Source organism: Acomys russatus, chromosome 12, assembly GCF_903995435.1.
Source record: "Acomys russatus chromosome 12, mAcoRus1.1, whole genome shotgun sequence".
In the NCBI taxonomy this organism is placed as follows: domain Eukaryota; kingdom Metazoa; phylum Chordata; class Mammalia; order Rodentia; family Muridae; genus Acomys; species Acomys russatus.
In genome coordinates this window covers 27,009,511-27,029,585 of record NC_067148.1, presented here as the reverse complement: position 1 = coordinate 27,029,585, position 20,075 = coordinate 27,009,511, and the positions used below count along the sequence as shown (strand labels likewise).

At 48.8% G+C, this 20,075-nt stretch overlaps 2 protein-coding genes across 2 annotated transcripts in view; one reads left to right on the top strand and one right to left on the bottom strand.

The window, feature by feature from the left end:
- The window catches only part of LOC127196410 (sterol 26-hydroxylase, mitochondrial), a 31,740-nt gene extending 26,096 nt beyond the window's left edge, over positions 1–5,644 (top strand). The window contains exons 3-9 of the mRNA XM_051154077.1: positions 2,846–3,045; positions 3,195–3,392; positions 3,498–3,670; positions 4,432–4,598; positions 4,777–4,858; positions 4,940–5,152; positions 5,303–5,644. Of these exons, the coding sequence (XP_051010034.1) occupies positions 2,846–3,045; positions 3,195–3,392; positions 3,498–3,670; positions 4,432–4,598; positions 4,777–4,858; positions 4,940–5,152; positions 5,303–5,422 (1,153 nt within the window). The 3' untranslated portion in view covers positions 5,423–5,644. The remainder of the gene's footprint in view (positions 1–2,845; positions 3,046–3,194; positions 3,393–3,497; positions 3,671–4,431; positions 4,599–4,776; positions 4,859–4,939; positions 5,153–5,302) is intronic.
- A 2,251-nt stretch (positions 5,645–7,895) lies between these two features.
- Prkag3 (protein kinase AMP-activated non-catalytic subunit gamma 3) lies at positions 7,896–17,234 on the bottom strand. The gene is made up of 14 exons (XM_051154076.1): positions 17,162–17,234; positions 16,782–16,821; positions 15,911–16,063; positions 15,189–15,595; positions 13,759–13,840; positions 13,602–13,660; positions 13,468–13,513; positions 13,254–13,308; positions 12,447–12,573; positions 12,118–12,283; positions 9,485–9,522; positions 9,183–9,329; positions 8,603–8,849; positions 7,896–8,070 (listed from the first exon to the last, which is right to left on the bottom strand). Exons 1-13 carry the CDS (start codon positions 17,192–17,194, stop codon positions 8,733–8,735), a joined length of 1,470 nt encoding a protein of 489 aa, XP_051010033.1. The 5' UTR covers positions 17,195–17,234; the 3' UTR covers positions 7,896–8,070; positions 8,603–8,732.
- Between the last annotated feature and the right edge of the window lie 2,841 nt (positions 17,235–20,075).

Sequence of the window (20,075 nt, the reverse complement as noted above, 5' to 3'; positions counted from 1 at the left end):
TTCCTTTTCCTTGTCTTTGTGTTTCAGATCTATACTCTAGGGTGTTCAGACTGAAATGTCTGCAAGGCCTTTTCAGATTTGTGTGTGGTAGGCGGTCGTGAGCCTGAGGCCCCCATGCACACTAAGAACTTACTCAACCACTGAGCTACATTCCCAGCCCCTGTGTGATTTATAGGTTCTGAAGGGTCTCTATCACTACGGATATCTTGAGACTCCAGGCCTGAACCATTAGGCCTGGCTTCTGACTTGTTTTTCTGAATTGTGGTTGAAAATAGGTCAATTCATAGTGGACAAAGCACCATTACCATTTAGTTGAGAGGGCTCCATTTAATTTCATCAAGTTATATCTCAGAGCGTGTTGTATGGCACACAAATCATGGGCTATCAGCTTCACGGATGCCCTCCACACACATGTAGATAGATAGAGATGTCGGTTGTGCCTAGAAAGGGATTATTATTCTGGCAGCGATGTCTGAAGGATGGACTGTTATTTACTTATCAGACCACTGAAGTAGGCAGTGGAATTATTGGAGATAAGCAATTCCCAGTGCCACTGGTTGTTACTGGCTGCGTTCAGACATCTCTTAGCTGAGTCAATAGAACCCCCAAAACAGGAAGTGGCGTTCCCATCATGCTTTAGTGTATATGCCACATTGATCATAGCTGTATTTCGATGATGCCACATACCAGGCTCACCTCTGTATGCTGTGACTTCCTCTTACCCTTACAATAAGCCCTTGAGTGGATGGTATCATTATCGCCATGTTACAGCTGAAGACACACCTGTAGGAACCATGGGCATGCCAGAGGTGACACACCTACCTAGCCAGTGATGATGTAAATCTTCCTGATTCTGGAACTCAAACATCCGGCCACAGGCTCATGGCAGATTTGCATCATAGATGCAGTCTCTCAGGTTTCCTTTCTTGTTCCTGTCTCCTTCACAGGTGGACAGTGTCATAAGTAAGATAATAATCCTTAGGACCTTTGTTCCAAATTATGAGACTAGAGAATACAGTTTAGACCTCTTCAATCTCACTGATCCTGTGGGCTACAGGGAGGCCACCTGGATCTGACTTGAGCCCCCCCTTTGGGGGTCTAATTAGGTCTAAAGCCTAAAGTGCCACTTTGTGCTAGGTGTGGTGGCACATGCCTCCAATCCCAGGACTCCGGAGGTGGAAGCGGGAGGATCATGAATTCAAGGGCAGCCTGGGCTACAGGAGACCCTGTCTCAAACAAACAAACAGACAGACAAACAAACCCCAACTAACCAATAAGTAAAGGCTACTTTTGTAAAACTATGCTGCTTGTTCTTGTGTGGCTGTGTTTTAACACATCTGCCTTGGAGTTTTATTTTACACAGTAGCTGTCCCCCGAGGAGTAGCTTCTGCCTGGGCTGTCATTAAAGGTCTGCATGGTTAGCTCCTTGAGAAAGCTTAACCACCTATTGCAGCTGTTCTGCTTGTCATTTCCTTCCTCAAACACAAAGCTCTTGAGAGGAATGGTTGAGGTTGATTTCAAAGTTTTAAGTTTTGTTTTTAAAGATTAAAAAAAATATTTTTTATGTGTATGGGTATTTGTACACCTGCTTATCATGTTCTTTCGGTGCTTGCATTGGCTAATGGATCTCCTGGAAATGGCAGTTACAGATGTGAGCCACCATGTGGGTGCTGGGAATTGAACCTCTGGAGGAGCAGCCATCTTAACCTCTGAGCCATCTCTTCAGCCCATTATTATTATTTTTTCTTTTTTAAAACTTAATTGTTTTATTTATTTATTTATTTTTGGTTTTTTTTGAGGCAGGATTTTTCTGTGTAGCCTTGGCTGTCCTGGACTCACTTTGTAGACCATGTTGGCCTTGAACTCATAGCAATCTGCCTGCCTCTACCTCCCCGAGAGCTGGGATTACAGGAGTGCAAGATCACACACCCAGCTGTTTTTTTTTTTTTTTTTCAAATTTTTGATAGTAATGTTGGGTTTTGTTTATTTGTTTGTTTGTTTGCTTATTTGTTTTGAGACAGGACCTCATATAGTCCAGACTAGTTTTAAATTCATTATTTAGCCCAGACTGACCTCAGACATCTTGATTCTCTTGCCTCAGCCTCCACAAGTATGTACCACTACATCTGGTTAATAGTAATCATTATACAATGAAATTCCCAATTTTTTTTTTATCAGTGACCTGCTAAGTATCCACCTCAGTCCCATTTTGTTCTCCTAAGCCATCGGTACTGTTAGTTGAGACTTCGTTCTCACTTTACACAGAAGTGTGCAAACATACACAGTGGTGGGGGTTTCCTCTCTTCCTTCTAGCACAAGACCACCTTGTATTTGCTGCTCTGCTGATTCTAGAAGACTGCCTTACCCGTTCACACAGTGCTGTGGTGGGACTCTGAGGTTTTGTAGATCATTCTTTCTTTTATTTTTTTCCCCCTGAGACAGGGTTTCTTTGTGTCGCCTTGACAGTCCTGGAACTCACTCTGTAGACCAGGCTGGCCTGAAACTCAGAGATCTGTCTGCCTCTGCCTCTGGAGTGCTAGGATTAGAGGCATATGCCGCCACTACCTGGTCTTAATCCACCACCCCCCCCTTTTTTTTAAAATCCACTCACCACAGTCAGGGTCTCATGACGTCTAGGCAGCCCTCCAAATGCTGGGATCACAGGCGTATGCAGCCACACTTGGCAGTTTTGTGCTTCTTAGAGCATATCAATTATATTTGAGGATTGCCTGGTTCTAAATTCCAGGAGTCTGAAATTACCTTGACTCTCTGGGAGACCTTGGGGGCAAATGGGAAATACCATTTATTTGAATCCCATCTTTGTGCTATTCTTGACATTCTCCAGACAAGGACAGCAGTGGTTCCAGCTGCGTAAGGCTTTGAACCAGAGGCTGCTGAAGCCCGCTGAGGCAGCACTCTACACAGATGCCCTCAATGAGGTGATCAGTGACTTTATGACTCGGCTGGACCAGGTGCTTGCTGAGAGTGCGTCAGGGGACCTGGTGCCAGATGTGGCTCAACATTTCTATTACCTTGCCTTGGAAGGTACCCTTGCTGGGAGAGGCTGGCATGGGGTGGGGGTGGGGCTGGGTGGAGGGAGGCGGGAGGGGCCAGAGGGGGCTTGGGAGGAAGGGCAGGAATGAGTCCTCTGGCTCTGCCTTCTGTGACACTGTGACGGCCTCTGTACTTTGTAGCCATCTGCTATATCCTCTTTGAGAAAAGGATTGGCTGCCTGGAGCCCTCCATCCCTGAGGACACTTCCACCTTCATCAGATCTGTTGGGCTTATGTTCCAGAACTTGCTCTATGTTACTTTCCTTCCCAAGTGGACTCGTCCTCTGCTGCCCTTTTGGAACCGATACCTGAATGGCTGGGATAACATTTTCTCCTTTGGTGAGATGCCCCAATCAGGGGCCAAGGAAGGAAGCTGGCCACTCCCATAACTCCCCTCTGCTTTTAGCATGGTTTAAATTCACCGTCCTCTGTTTTCTCCCAAAGGGAAGAAGCTGATTGATCAAAAAGTCAAGGAGATTGAATCCCAGCTACAGGCAGCTGGGCCAGATGGGGTCCAGATATCCGGCTACCTGCACTTCTTGCTGGCCAATGAATTGCTCAGTCCTGAGGAGGCCATTGGCACCTTTCCTGAGCTGCTCTTGGCTGGGGTGGACACGGTACATCAGACAGGCTAGCAGGGAGACCAAGGACTACCTGATTTTATCCGGGATTGTTCCCATGACCCCCCAAGCCCTATTCCCCTATCCTGACCTTTGTCTCTCAAACTAGCTTCTTCTGTATCACTGTGGTTGATTGCCCAATTGAGCTGAACAGGTTGTTTGTTTTGTTTTCTTTTGATTTTTTTTGGGACAGGGTTTTCTGTGTAATAGCCCTGACTGTCCTGACTCACTTTGTAAACCAGGCGTAGCCTTGAACTCACAGAGATCCACCAGCCTCTGCCTCCAGAGTGCTGGGATTAAAAGCATGTGGCTCCTTCTGTACCCAGGGGACCAATTTCCAAGATTTCTGTGGCATGCTCTTTTTTTATAGTCCCCTATATGATTGAAATGCAACCTTTCTCTATTTTTCTTTCTTTCTTTCCTTTTTTTAATTTTTAATTTTTTTTGAGACAGGGTTTTTCTGTGTAGCCTTGGCTGTCCTGGACTCACTTTTTAGACCAGTCTGGCCTTGAACTCACAGAGATCCACCCGCCTCTGCCTCCCCGAGTGCTAGGATCACAGGCAGGTTCATGTTTACATAGAGGTCTCCAGGAACCCTCATCTCTTTTTTCTGTCATCCTGGTGGCAAGCCAGCTTTCCTGTACATTGGAACCACACCCACTCACAGACCCTCTCACCACTTAGCTAGCCTTTTAGAAATTCCACCCCACCCCACCCCCTGCCCTTACTTCATCTTCATCTCCCATCCTATCTCCTAGACATCCAACACAATGACCTGGGCCCTGTATCACCTTTCAAAGAACAAGGAGATCCAGGAGGCCTTGCACAAGGAAGTGACTGGTGTGGTGCCCTTTGGGAAGGTGCCCCAGAATAAGGACTTTGCCCACATGCCCCTGCTCAAAGCTGTGATTAAGGAGACTCTGCGGTAGGCTATAATTCTACATGCATAGGGGTTATAATCAGAAAGAGGAGACTACCCTTGGGTAGGGAGGTTAGGGACAAGAGAGCTATGGGAAGAAAATCTAATCACCAGAAGTCAAGAATGAGTGGGACTCCCCTCTGCCCAATCTGGAAGCAGAGTGTAGACTTTGTTTTCTCTGCAGCCTCTACCCCGTGGTCCCCACAAACTCCCGGATCATCACGGAAAAGGAAACTGAAGTTGGTGGCTTCCTCTTCCCCAAGAACGTGAGTGGAGCTCGGGTACCCAGGTGCCCAGGAGGGCCTGCAGCCTTTGCTAATGGTCACACTGCCACTCTCCCTCTGTAGACCCAATTTGTGTTATGCCACTATGTGGTGTCCAGGGATCCCAGTGTCTTTCCTGAGCCTGAGAGCTTCCAGCCTCACCGATGGCTGAGGCAGAAAGAGACTGATAACTCCGGGGTCCAACACCCATTCGGCTCTGTGCCCTTCGGCTATGGGGTTCGGTCTTGCCTGGGCCGCAGGATTGCTGAGCTGGAGATGAAACTGCTGCTGTCAAGGGTGAGCAGGGATGTGGGGAGGGTTGTGTGGGTCAGATAAAATGGAGGAATTCAGGGAGAGGGGAGGCAGGGAGGTCCAGGGTAGAAGCCAACAGAGGGATCAGGAATTGGAGGTCAAGATTCCAGTGGTCCTGCCCTTTCTCTCGGCCAGCTGATACAACAGTATGAAGTGGTCCTGGCTCCTGGGATGGGAGAAGTGAAGTCTGTGGCCCGCATCGTCCTGGTTCCTAACAAGAAGGTGAGCCTGCGCTTTCTGCAGAGACAACCATGAGCTGGGCTCCTGCCTCCATTGGGGGCATGTCCAGAAACCTTGGCACAGTGATCCCTGACCAGTATCGTGTCACAAGTCAGGAAGACAGATTCAACAGGGGAGCTCTATGACTTTCCTATAGAAGGGCCCTGAATGTCCAGCACAACCTCTACTGAGCAGCACTCACTTAAGACAATAGAGCACCTTGGATCACATGGCAGTCCTTGGGTACAATTTAAAATAAAATTTAAAATTCAAAATTGAGGGGAGGGTATCTGTTCTCCTTTTTGGTCACCTAGCACCTGACTCCTCCTTTGCTGTTTTGCACCTTAGAATCATGGTGGGTGGCCCTGATGGGCCCACTTCTTGGAGCCTGAAAGCACCACATGCCTTCTTAGATTTCAATAGTAGAGCAGTTATGGACACCCAAAAAGGTCACCGTGACAGTCCCCCTTCAGCTGTAGATAGGAAAAGCTACCTAGTAGGCACCACAGTGAATGTCTATAGCCCCAGCTACCCTGGAGGCTGAAGCAAGGAGCCTGAGTCGGGTGTCTGTGTGATGAGACTGGGAGTTTGGGGTTTGAAAGTCAGTGTTCACAGTCTGTAGCTCAGGGAGAAAAGTCACAGCCATATGGTCAACAGTATGAAGATTTCCCCTTGCCCAAAAAATTTAAAAATGGGACTACCCAACTGGGCATGGTGGCACATGGCTTTAAACCCCACACCACTTGGGAGGCAGAGGCATGTGAGTCTCTGTGAGTTAGATGCCAGCATGGCCTACATAGTGAGTTCTAGGCCAGCTGGGGATATGTAGTGAAACCCTGTCCCAAGAAAAAGTTTAAAAGATGAAGAAAGAGGAGGAGGAGAAAGAGAAGGAGGAGGAAAGGGAAGGAAATGGGGGACGGGGGAGGAAGAAAAGCAAGCTGGTGAGATGGCTCAGTGGCTCAGTGGCTAAAACGTATGGCACACAAACGTGAAGACCTGAGTTCAAGTTCCCAGAACTTAAGTTCAACAAGGCAGGAATAGTGGAATCTGTAGTCCTGAGATAAGAGGCAGACATAGAACCCCCAAGAGGTTACTTAGCACCTGCAACACAACAAAGAGACCCTGTCTCAAAAGGTGGAAGGGATGCCGGGTGTGGTGGGGCACGCCTTTAGTCCAGCACTCAGGAGGCAGAGGCTGGTGGATCACTGTGAGTTCCAGGCCAGTCTGGTCTACAAAGGGAGTCCAGGACAGCCAAGGCTACACAGAGAAATCCTGTCTTGAAATACCAAAAAAAAAAAAAAAAAAAAAAAAAAAATGTAGAAGGGGAGGACCTGTGCCTGAGGTTGTCCACTGATCTGCACTGTGGGCCCCTCACACCTACATGCACACACACAATCACACTCCACACTCCATCGTGGCACGCTTATGCCTGCATGCGTACACAATAAAATAAGTAAATGAAAAGGATTTTTAAAAGACCATAGAAACACGAATCCACTCTTTCTGCATTGGACCACTGAATCCAAGAGCCCATGTCATCGCAGGGGAGGGTAACAGCAGATAAAGAGACCCAGAACTGAACGAGATTAATATCTAATTTCTTTGTACCTGGTGAGCCGACGTCATGGTAGAAATTACATCCAGTGTTACAGGATCAGTTATGTTTCCTGGAGACTCCCATTTGTGTGTGGACTGGGTTTCACCGACTATGTGAGTAATTAATTAAGTTTCCTTATCATTTTGTTACAAATCAAAGGTTAAAAAAAAAACTGTTGGCAGAATAACATTCTATGCACAAAATAAAGGCCACTTGCAGCTTGTGTCAATTGCAGGTTTTCCTTCAAGTCTTTGAATTCGGGAGACACAAGGAGTTCACCAGAAGTTCATTTCAGTGATTGTAGCATTTGAGTAAGCCGGTAGCATCCAAGGTCATGGCTTGCTCTTTTGTTTCTTTTTCTTTTTCCTTTAAATATTTTATTTAATTCTAATTTATGTGTGTTGGTGTGAGGGTGTCAGACCTTGAGTTACAGACAGTTGTGAGCTGCCACGTGGGTGCTGGGAATCGAACCTGGGTCCTTTGGAAGAGCAAGCAGTGCTCTTAACCACTGAGCCATCTCTCCAGCCCCCTTGTTTCTTTTTCTCGATTGCTCATTCTCAAGGATCTGAGTACAAGATCATTTGTCTAGGGGGAGGGGACGCTGAGGGGACAGAACACTGCTCACTGGTGAGAGTTAAGGAGGTCCCTGTGCAACAGTGTCAGGAGCACTCAGGCTAGCAGACAGCTGCTCAGTGTTAGCTTCCAGCAGCTCAGATAGTGCCAGGAGAGTAGGATGGTGACTGGTTGTGGTGCAATGGTGGCTCCCACAGGGAAAGAACAGCCAGGGCTCCTAGGAACTAGAGATATGAGTGTACATGGTCCAGAAACCAAGCATTCCAGGCCCCCAGCTAAATCCATAGGCCACATGCTCATTGCCACAGTGAGCCTGGCCCTGACCCAGGTGAGGGAAAGGCATAAGGAGACACTGGGCACACAGATGATCCAAGACTGATTGTGGTGTCTCTGGTTCAGGGACTTTCAGGCTTGACTCCATCATTCTTAATCTCATCATCCTGGTGCACTGGGCATGCCCAAAGGCTTCTGGGAGTATAAATATAGCGAGGACAATTACAGAAGGCCAGAGAGCCTGTGGAAAAAAAAAAAGAGGAAACAGTGAAGGATTTGTGGAGGTGCCATGCCAGAAGGAATCTCACCATCTACCGCCAACTGGGTGGGATTTCTGCCCTATCCTTTGGCAATGCCCTCCCCCGCAACCAAGCATGGTACCGGGATAGTCTGCAGTCTGACAAATTCACTGAAATGAGCGGTAGGTGGCCCCTCCCTCCTGTGTTAGTTTGTGTTGGTGATGGAGATGCATTCAAGGAAAGTTTGTTAGCTTGCTTTATTCTCAAGAAGTTCCCAGCAAGTGGGAATCGAATGGAGAGAAGGCAAATACACCTTAGAGCTAGGAATGCCCCACCACCATCCATCCCTTCCAGCGGGACATCCACGACATCAGCTGGAAATGGGACAAAAAAAAAGTGGTCTGTAAAGCCTTATGTTGCCAGCTACTACAGAGCTGCTCAGATATGAGTGGACATCCTTGGGGTACCCTTACTTGAGATCTAGGAGCTTGGGAAGCTTGAAGGACTAGCTCTCCAGCCCATGGCAAGGCTTACCTGTACCAAAACAGAACCAACAAAAGGAAGTGGGCGAAGATGAGGGCCAAGTTCCCCCTTCAAGTTCCAACATCCTTTCAGTGGATTCCCGGTGGAGGAAGAAGGCTTGGAAGTGAGGACTCAGGAACTCTCAGGCACTGAGGGCATCGATGCCAGCTGGGCTGAGTACCAGCGCTTGGAGTATATCAGAGAGGGAGACCACGCCCAGAAGATGCTGGGTCTCATCCACCAATACCAGCCTGTGCACCTGTGGGTCCACAGTGTTCAGGGAGGGGGTAGAGCTTTTGGCTGTGGCAGCAAATAGAGCCGGTCCCAAGGAACAGGGGAGCTTAACACAGCTCAAGGAGCAAAGGACATGTCCTGGGAACAGCTGGCCATGGCTTTGACCACTCAGCTGGCTGTGGATCTTGGCACAAGGGCCCCCATGAACAGGACTAGACACCTACCAATGCAGATGCCAAAAGTTGGTCATGAAAGGGAAGGTAGGCCAAGTGCCCAGGATACAGGCATGGCAAGAGCTATGCAAAGAATAATTAGGCCATCTGTGCCGAGGGCGTGCCTGGCGGGGGGTGCAAGGTACCTGTTCCCGCGCAATCCTGTCAATGACTTCACCCAGGCTCTCATGGGGCTGGCAGGAGAGAACTCCCTCCAGACACAGTGTCCTCTGCCTCAAAGCTTCTCCCACACTCATGTCCAGATGGTTGTAGGTTTGCTGGGCAGCCAGGTGCTGGGGCAGAGAGAAGAGTCATGAATTGCCTCATCACCCAGGCTGCAGCCTGGAGACTGCACTCTGACACACATGCAAAGGGCAGCACAGATCCGTCCCATTGAGCCTTATACTGCAACCTCCCTGCAGCAGCCCTGGTCTCCACAGACACTTACAATGACATCAAAGCGGGAGTAGAGGCCCACGACCTGACCTGCAGTGGGGATGGAGAAGAAAGACAGGGAAGAAGATAGGTTGAGGACCACTGAGGCACCTGACTTGAGTCCTTCTGTGAGCTGCACTGAGAACATGGCATTGCCTGTGAGATAATGCAGCCTCACCGTGCACAGACATTATGCCTTTAAGCTTCAGTTTCTCGTTCACATGAAACAGGAACCAGAGGAACAAGGCACGGTCATCTCCAGGAAGCAAATGGACAAATCTGGAGATAGGATTTTTTAAAAATGCTGATCATTATTATTTATGTGCTTTGATGTTTTGCCTGCATGTACGTCTGTGTGAAGGCAGGGGATTGGACACCCTGGAACTAGAGTTACAGACAGTTGTGAATTGCCATGTGGGTGCTGGGAATTGAACCCAGGTCTTCTGGAAGAGCAGCCAGCTCTTAACTGCTGAACCATATCTCTAGCTCAGTAATTTTTTTAACCTTTTAAATTACATTGTGTGTGTGCGTGCGTGCATGCATGCATGTACACGTGTACATGTGCATTGAGTGCCATAGCATACATATGTGAAAGTCAGAGGACAATCTTCAGGTCAATTCTCTCCTTCTATTCTGTGTGGGTCCCAGTGATTGAAGGCTGCAAGTGTCTCTACCTGCTGAGCCATCTCCATATCCTTGAAGGTAGAACATAGAAAAACTAATTCAGATGTTCCAACTGTCTTGTGCTATGAAAATGAGAGGAAAGAGAACAGTCTTGGATTTAAACAGACTTCAGGGACAAGTGAGAAATGGGAAAATGAGAATAAGGATGGGAAAGTAGGTCACAATAAATTATTCACAGTTTTAAAAATAACTTCTCTCTTTTAAAAATTACTTTAAGGGCCAGTGAGATGGCTAAGTTTGTAAAGGCCCTTGCTTCCAGTCCTGACAGCCTGAATTTGATCCCTGGAACTCACACAGTAGAAGGAAAGAAACAAGTCCTAAATGCTGTTCCCTGATTTCCTCATATGCATGGGGGCACATAGACACCCAAATAAATAAATAAGTAAATAAATAAAACTTTACACTCTATTTATTACTATTGTGTGTGCATGTGCCACGGTGTGCCTGTAGAGGTCGGAGGAGAACAAATTTCAGGAGCTGGTTCTCTCTTTCCATCTTTGTGTGTGTTCTGGGGATTGAACGCAGGTCAACAAGCTTGATTGGTAAGTGCCTTTACTGGCTAAGTATCTCACCTGCCCAGTTATTCACAGTTGGGTTGGGTAGTATAAAATGTGCTTATTGTAAGAGGTATAGACTGGGAAAAAAAAAAAAGAGGTATAGACTGAATTGTATAGGGGTGATGTGAGCCAATGTCTTTTTTTGTTTTGTTTTGTTTCAAGACAGGGTTTCTTTATGTAGCCTTCGCTGTCCTAGACTCCCTTTGTAGACCAGGCTAGCCTGGAACTCACAGTGATTTGCCTGCCTCCGCCTCCCGAATGCTGAGATTAAAGGCGTGCGCCACCACGCCTGGCTGAGCCAATGTCTTTAATTTACCTGGTTACCTCAGAAAAATGGTGAGCTGGTCCTTTGAAGCATTTCATATTTAAGTATAAGTTAAAAGTCCTTCATAATATCCAGCTTCATTCTGGTGAATATAACTTTGAATTACCTCTTTTTAAAAAATACAGTATATATAGTGTCTGTGTATGTGTAGGCATTTGTGTGTGTGATCGTGTGTATGTGTGTGTGTTTGTGTGTATTCTCACGTGTGTGGGCATATGCATGTTCTCCTGCATGTGTGTGGATGTGTGTGTGTTCTCATATGTGTGGGCTTGTGTGTGTGGAGGCTCCTGCATGTGTGGAGGGCATAGGTTGGTGCCTGGTGTCTATTACTTTCCACTTGGTTTATTCAGGCAAGATCTCTCATGGAACCTGGTACTGTAAGGTTCAGCTAGTCTAGCAAATCAACTTATTGTCCCAGGGGTCCTCTGCTGCCACCTCCAGAGCCCTGGGATTACAGGCAAGCTTCCACGATACTCCCACCTTTATAAGTGCTGAAGAACCCAAACTCTAAATACGAATCACTTTATGCACCGAAACATTTTTCCTGGCCCCGACTTTGAAATACCTGGTGGTCTAGTCTAATTAAGAAATACTCTTGCTGTCTGTTTGACCCTTTCTAGAACAGGACAGTGAGGTATTGCTTGAGGTGCAGTACCCACGGTCCATTTTAAGGCGAACACAGAAGGATTTGCTGTTTTCTGCTATCTTACTCATCTTATTGCAGACAGTCTTACCAATCCTCCCTCAAAGTCAGAAAGAGTCTCCTCCACAAATGGGGCGTGGTGGTACCTTCCCACAATCCATCATTAGGAGGGAGGCAGAACTGCCGTGGGTTTGAGGCCAATGTGGGCTACATAGTGAGACCTTGTCTCCAAGCAACACCCCTGGCCAGGGGGGAAAAAAAATCCTTTTCACAGTTGGGGAAGCTGAGTCTCGGAAAGGCTAAATAACTGGTCCAAAGTTCAAAGCAAGCAGTGACTTCTAATTCCACTCATTTTGGGCCGGAAGACGTTGGCCCCACGCCCCGCCTACATTCTCTCAGTCAGGTCTTTGCCCACCCTTTCGTCCCAGAGATACTACCAGATTCATTGACCACAGGCAGTGCCGACACACGTCGATCCACAAAGATGTCCAGCGCGGTCAGGATAGGAGCTGTTTCCAGAACTACAGCCAAATCTCGGAATGTGCCGATGCCCAAATCTTGGATAGTGCGGCAGAGGAAGGAAGGCCGGGGCAACAGGGCACCCTGTTGGGATGGGACACAGTGGTGATCTCATTAGATCAAGTAGCTCCTGGGGCCTCCAGCTCCTCCCTCCCTTTGCCTGGGCTGCCACACTTGATCTATAGTGTCTCCCGTGGCTCTCCCCACCACCACCACCCCCGCCTTGCTCCCACCATGCCAGGCTTACAAATATGTGCAGGAACTTAAGTAGCCGCTTGTGCGTGAGTATGTACAGCACGGTTCCGGAGACTGGGTCCAGGACCGGCAGGCGGTGGATTCGGTTCTTGATGAGGGCGTAGACAGCTTCAAACAGACTTTAGAGAGTGGAAGCACTGAGACTAGGAGCAACGTGGTAGAGACCCTCCATCTGGGACCCCCAAACAGGGCACCAAAGCCCCCTCTCCCCTCAGCATCCCAGAAGGAGTGAATGAATGCAGGATTGAGTGGGATAGCACAGGGCATGATTCAAGAATCTTAAGCAAGATGGCAAGATGGCTCAGCATGTAAAAGCCCTTGTTGCTGAGCTGGGTGTGGTGGCACATGCCTTTAACCCCAGTACTTGGGAGGCAGAAGCAGGCGGATCTCTGTGAGTTCAAGGCCAGCCTGGTCTACAAAACGAGTTCAGAACAGCCAGTGCTGTTACATAGAGAAGCCTGGTCTCAAACAACAAACAATAATAAAACACACACACACACACACACACACACACACACACACACACACACACACACACACACCTTAAACCAGCCAAACACACAAAAAAGCCCTTGTTGCCAAGCCTGATGACCTGAGCTCAATCCCTGCACCCCTGATGGTGAAAGAAAAGAACCAACTCCTGCAAAATGTGTTCTGCCCTATTCATGTGCACACACACACACACACACACACACACACACACAACCTTACAGACAGACAGACTGACAGACAGACAGACAGACAGACAGAGGAGACAGGCACACAGAGAGGTGCTCAGGTGAACACAGAGAATGTTTACCTGTCATTGGGAGAGATGGAGACTAGAGGCTTAAAGCAGCCTTGTAGGTAGATCTCTGCAGAAAAACCACAGGAGTCCCCAGTGGCCTCACGCAGTCTCTTGACTGCTTCCCTTCCTGCAGGCACTTGAGGCTTCCTCACAGCCTTGTGCTCTCCAGGAAATCCCACCTTCTGTCCTAGGCCCCAAACTTAACCTGGAAGCCTCTCCAACTTACCCCTCCAGGTCTCAATCTTATGTTCTTCAATCTCATAGATCTGAACCTAAAGGCATTGGTGAGATTTGGGGGTCAGACATGGGCCCTGGCACATCAGGCCCCTATCTCAGCCCACCTGACACCTCAGAACTCACCAGGGGGGATCTGTAGTAACGGTGCAACACCAGGATGAAGTCTGTGATGGTGAGCATCCCTGCAGGGTTGATGGGTTAGGCCTAAGTGCAAGGCTCATCGAGGACCCCGTCCCGCCAGCCTTCTTGCACCATATCAGGTCCAACCGCCTCTCCTTACCGACAAAACACTGCTTCTTGCTGTCCCACAGAGGGGCTGCCCTCACACCGTTTTCCACCATAGCAAAGAAAGCCTTCTTGATCTGAAGGGCAGGAAGGAACGACAGCTGCTCATCCTCCCCTCGTGCTGTCCCCACCAGGGTCCTCCCATGGAATCTTCTCCCTGGTTCTTCTCCACAAGAGCCTGCCTCTCTCCCAAAACAAGATCTCGTCTGCCACATAGATAAGGCTGTTTGTGTTCACAGAGACAGCCATTAGACACGGCAGGGTTTTGACATGGAGGTCACGGGCATACAGACAATGGTGTAGTTTTGCTCATCTAAGTACTAGAGGTAATAATTATCCACAAAACACTTGCATAGCTACGTCAGTTTCCTCACTAAAATCGAAACTAACTTACTTTGATCCTTATGCTAAGCAAAACTACCTGTATGTGTTGGCTGGTACTTGGTTTTCATCTTTTCTTTCCTTCCTTCCTTCCCATCTCTTCTTCCCTTTCCTCAACTCTTCCCTCTTCTCTCCTGTCCTCCCTTTCTATGTTTGTGTTTGTGGTTTTGTTTTGTTTTGTTTTTTTTTGGGACAGAGTTTCTCAATGTAGCCTTGGCCGTCCTGGACTCACTTTGTAACCAGGCTGGGCCTCGAACTCACAGCGATCTGCCTACCTCTGCTTCCCAAGTGCTGGGATTAAAGGTGTGCGCCACTACCACCTGGCTGGGTTTTTGTTGTTGTTGTTTGTTTGTTTTTGTTTTTCGTTTTATATGTTGTTGTTTGGTTTCCAGGCTGGCCTGGAACTTGAGACTCTCCTACCTCAGCTCCCTCAGTACTGGGATTACAGGCATGGGCTACTGTACCCAACTCTTTAACATACACCAAAGTTAAGCAAAGCCATTAAAATAATGTATTTCTTTGCAAAACACCAGAGCCAGATTGTGTTCTGTGGACAGCACACATACCATGCCTTGAACACATGTGCACCATCTGCTCTGCAGTAACAGGGCTAAGAGTGGGGTCCGTTTAGCCTAATGGAAGAGCAGGTTCCAGAGCACTTAGCATTGTTCTATTGTCTGTCGTCTGTAATGTCTTTCAAGTTTACAAGTTCTTCTTACTTTGTCCTGAGTTGTCCTAAGACTCCTTTGAAATGGAGGGCGGGGGGTGGGGGGTGGAGAAAGCTTCTGGTCCCCATTTTATAGATGATGGAGCTACAGTGACCAACTCCATGTTTGGCAGATTCAAGGTGACAGAGTTGTGATAGCAATTAGGGCGTCCCCACAAAGCATGCCCTCTCCCTACTGTGCGATGCTAAGAAGGAGTCCCAAAGAAGAGGCTTTCAGGCACTATGACTTGACAGAGCATCTGGGAGAGTATCAGGGGTAGCTACAGAGGTGAGCAGTTGCACTTTGAGCTCAAGTGTGGGCCAAGCCAGGATCTTACCTCCAGAGTGGTGTCAAAGATGACCAGTTTGGAGCTGGTGGCCATGGCATCGTAGCAGCTGTGTTCCTGCATGAAGTGCATATAGACCTGGGCTCCAGGCTTCTGCAACTCATCATCCCAGCTCAGGCTCAGAAGTGGGGCCTGTGGGGATGGGCAAGGCCGAGGCCTGTCCTCCCCCAGACCTTCAAGTTCACAGTCCCAGGCCTCTGAGGCTGGAAACTCGATGTCCACCTCCAGGCCACCTGTGCTGGAGCCCACTGCTGAGGCTGCACAGTCGGGTAAGAGGAGGTTCCACCCAGTGGGGGAGATCTCTACTCCAGCCAAGGGAACAGCTTGAGCCAAGGGTGTGGCCTTTGGGAATGTGGCCTCCTGCCTGTCAGACTCAGCAGCTGGTCCGGACTGGGCACCTGTTGGGGGAAGAAGGCATGGAGGACAGTAACTTCATCTTCCAAAGCACGTTCTCTGTGCTTTCACTGTTTGGCAACATTGGGGGCACCGGGATAGTGTAGCCTCAGAGTCCTAGCAGAAAGACACTCTTCCATCTTTCCAAGGTGGCTGTGCTGGGCCTGGGTTGGTAGCACAGTTGCTGCCCAGTAGTGAGACTGGGGCCGCAAGATGAGACTGGACCTAACTCCACATGGTGAGGAGATCTGAGGTCAAGCCCCACTCTAGAATTCGTGTTGTCTGCTGTCCCCTGTCACCATAACTGACCTTGGCCTCACCTTGTTCCAAACCTGGTGGCTCTGCTTCCTCTACAGCCTCCTGCCTCGTCCATCTGGAAACCTTGACATCCCGTATGACATGAGCTCTTTCTGAGCTGGTGGCCACAGCAGATGGTGGCCATGAGCTTTCTCCTTGTTCTAGAAAGTTCATCTCTAGTAGGAGGAAAGGAACCTGTTTGATTAATAGGGAGTGATACAATAAAGCCAAGTACAATGTCATTAGTGAGAATATTGGAAGTTATCAAAATGCATGCGCGTGCACACACACACACACACACAAACACACACACACACACACACACACACACACACACACATGCACGCACACACTCTCAGACATACTTTTCATTTTTCATTCATAGGAATCTTCCAAGGCACATATTATAAATAGGAGAAGCATCCCTTTTTAGCAGCAAGGGACCAGAAACTCAGAGAGGTTAAGAAATTTGTCACAAGCCGGGCGGTGGTGGCGCACGCCTTTAATCCCAGCACTCGGGAGGCAGAGGCAGGCGGATCATTGTAAGTTCAAGGCTAGCCTGGTCTACAAAGTTAGTCCAGGATAGCCAAGGCTACACAGAGAAACCTTGTCTCGAAAAACAAAAACCAAAACAGAACAAAACAAAAAATTTGTCACAAATCGCGGAACTGGAAAGCAGTAAGATCAGCATTGGGGTTCAGATCTTCAGCAAAGAGGAAAGGAAAGGTGGGGGACACACACGGGGGAAAGGAGGGGGGAGAAGATGGAAGAGAAGAGGAAAAGCCTCTCCCAACACAAGCCAAGCTAAGGGTTAAGGATCGAGGTTCAGAAAGGTGGGCAACAAGGGGGCTAAAGAGAAAAGGCTAGACCCTCAGGGAGCAACATTCCACCCACCTTGACTCTCTGGACCCCCACGGTGGCTCCAGGTCAGGGTCTATAGGAGAGAATGTCTGAAATGTTGTGAAAATGCTTTCTGTTTTAAAGTCCCTGGGTTGTCCCCTTTAAAAAGCACACCCACACAAACACCACGTGTATATAGACACACAACATACACAGTTGCGCACCCCCTGGCACACACGAAACTTCATACAGGCACGTACATACAAAATACATACTATACAGCACCGGCCTGCTCACACCCACAGAGTAATGTACAACAAGCATGCGGGCCACACACACACACACACACACACACACACACACACACACACACACACGGCCACAAGCTTGCTGTCCTTCTCCATCCCAGCGCCGGCCCCCTGGGACCCCGGTACCCCAGGCAGTGTGTGCTCCAGCTCGGGCTCCATGCGGCCAGCTCAAGTCTGCTAGCAAGTGCGCGACAGGAGGCGACGGGTAGCACTATTCTGGGCCAGTCCCTGGCAGTGGGCCCTCGGGGGATCGGGTTCACTTTGATTGTCAGGTCTTGGGAGGGAGCGCTCAAACTGCAGCTGTTCCAGCACTGCAGCTTGGGGGCGCTGCGGAGGCAGAATTCTCATTTTCGAATTGAGAGTTCAAAGGAGGAAAATTGGCCGCCTTTTCTTTCATCCTCCACACAAACTTCCCGAGCGAGGGTGGGATGAGTTAGGAAGGATATGCCTGAGGCTGGAGGTAGGGGAGGGGGTTGTGGGTGGTCCTGAGAGAGCAGTCAGGATATGTCCTAGACATTCCATTTTGGGTTCTGCCAACCTCTCCCGTTCTTAAGTGAAAGATGAAAAGACGGAGAAGGTGGGTCAGGCAGGTGACCACCACTCTGCTGGTCATCACGAAGGTGAGAGATGGGATTGAGAGCTTGGGCTCATACCTGCGTGCAGCACACGAGCCAACCTGTAGTTGTGAGATGAGTGGATGTGCAGGGGGCCCAGCCCCTAACTCATCATGAGGTACTGACTCTGCATCTCTCTGTGCCAGAGGGGAGCCCAGCCTGTCTCTGGTGCGGCTCACCCCCTTCCTTGGCATTCCTAGGGCCTGAGTCAGAGTCCAAATGTGGGACGCTGACCCAGCTGTTCTGGCTTCCCTCTCCCTGTCTCTCCCTGTCCCTCCCTTCCCCTTGTCATTCCCGTCTCTTTCACTGCGACCCCCTGGTCCTGGACACCAGGAACGGAATGTTGAATTTCCTGTTGGATTTGGTGAACGCATTTCCTTTCCTCCCTCAAAGCACCTGCAATGGCCTCCAAGGAGAGTGGCAGAGAACTGTGCCAGGAGAAGCTTTCACTTTTCATGTGTGTCCCTGGGGCCTGGATCTGCTGCCAGAGGCACAGAAACTTCTGAGGCACAGAAAATGGGCCACCTCAGAGAAAAGGAGGCGATCAGCCCGTGCTCTACTGCCTAGGTATTACAGAGGACAGTCGTACTTTGTGTTTTGCTGAAATGTGCCCATGGTCCACAGTGTGTGCTATTTTCCTTGCTAGCTGCTAGTCAGTCTCCAAACCAGTATTTGTTTTAGGTTTCTAAGTAGCGTCATTTCCAAACAAAATTAGTTAAGATAGATATTTGGTTGCCGTAACAAAGACCCAATTTAAGAGCACCTTGGGAGCTTGAGTGTTGGCTCAGTGTAGGTAAGAGCACTTGCTGAGGAGCTTAGCTGAAGTTCCCAGCACCCACATAAAATGTTGGATGTGGTCACTTTCTGTGGAAGTGTGGAAACAGGAGGCTCACTGGGTCTCCAGACTAGTTTCAGGTTTAGCGAGAGACTCTGCCTCAAGAAGTATTAAGGTGGGGACTGATACCCTGGGACACCCAACAACTTCCTCTGGCTTCTGGGAATACATGTACATGCAACTTCCCTCTTTCCACCTCCCCTCTCTCTCTCTCATAGACACACACATACACACACACACACGCACACGCACACACGCACATGGGGTGAAAGACACTTCAAACAATTATAGTCTATAGAGAGGCTAGAGCTGGCAGAGTGGTTGTGAAACCGTTCAAAGCATCTTCCTCCTCACATCTACTCTTTCACTAACTTTCCCGTCAGAAGAAGGGAAAGGGACAAAGAAAAGAATTCACACACCTTCTAAGACCTAAACCTTAACTTCCACTCAGGTCGAATTGGCCAAACTTAGCCGCAAAAGGCTTCAAGGGGCAGGGAGTTGGGGGGAAATCTCAGAAGTTTCTGTGGGCAGCCATTCTGGTTGAAATTCATTCAATGCTACCACTGAAAGAAAAGACAACTAGACAGCAGGTCCGTTTGGCTGTCTCCGTTACATAATGTTTTCACTGCACCATCCAGGCATGGAAAGGAACTCAGAGAAACCAGGCAATGCTTTCCAAGGTCATCTGGCAAGCAAACAACCACAGTAGACTTTAATTGGGTCTGCACGGTCCCCAAAGGGACTTTTCATCACAACTAGCCAACATAATTTGGCCACCCAGGGGCCAGCAATCAAATGAGCTGAAAGATATTTGCACACGGAGGGGCAGCTCTGCACTGAGGTGGACGCAAAGGACACGGCACTAAAAAGAAAGAAAATGAATGGGAACAGGAGCAGAAATGGGAAATGAAGGAAAAAGAAGACTGGGCTGGGGAGGTACCCCAGTGGGTGGAGTGCTTGCCTGGGTTGCATGAGGCCTGAGTTTGATCCCCAGCGCCTCATAAAGTCAGCATGGTAGTGTGTACAGTGACCCTCAGTACTCAGGGATGGACGCAGGAGGGTCAGAAGTTGAAGGTCATCCTCAGCTACATAGGGGGTTCAAGACAGCCTGGGATATATGAGACCCTGTCAAACACACACACACACACACACACACACACACACACACACACACACACACACGCACACACGACAAACAGACCAAAACCCACAAACAGATGTGCAAAAGGAAAGGAGAGTTCCTTTCAGTCTAGTGGTCCTCAACCTTCCTAATTCTGTGACCCTTTAATACAGTTCCTCACGTTGTGGTGACACCCCCTCCCCCCCACACACAGCTGTAGTAAGTACCAGGTTAGGAACAAGTTCTCATGGGCAAAGCTGCCCACACGGGAAGCCAAGATCCTAGAAAACAGTCCCAGTAATAGTCAAGTGTGCTGCCTGGACGTAGGGACTGTTAATATCCAGTGGTCCCTGCGTGTTGGCCATCTTTTCCTATTTCGGTATGTTTTCATTGCATTTATCCTGTTTCTCTCCCAATGTCATTAATGGTTAGTATGGAAGGGTTCTCTGCCAGTTAGGCTACAGTGCATCA

Bases quoted from the DNA above. Each gene is read 5' to 3' on its own strand.
- Prkag3 (XM_051154076.1), bottom strand. From the start codon at position 17,194: ATGGAGCCCGAGCTGGAGCACACACTGCCTGGG. The intron at 13,841-15,188 runs GTAAGATCCTGG...CCTGCCCTTCAG, and splicing joins TCTTTGACACCACTCTGGAG to ATCAAGAAGGCTTTCTTTGC. The intron at 13,309-13,467 runs GTAAGTTGGAGA...GTTTTTCTGCAG, and splicing joins TAAGATTGAGACCTGGAGGG to AGATCTACCTACAAGGCTGC.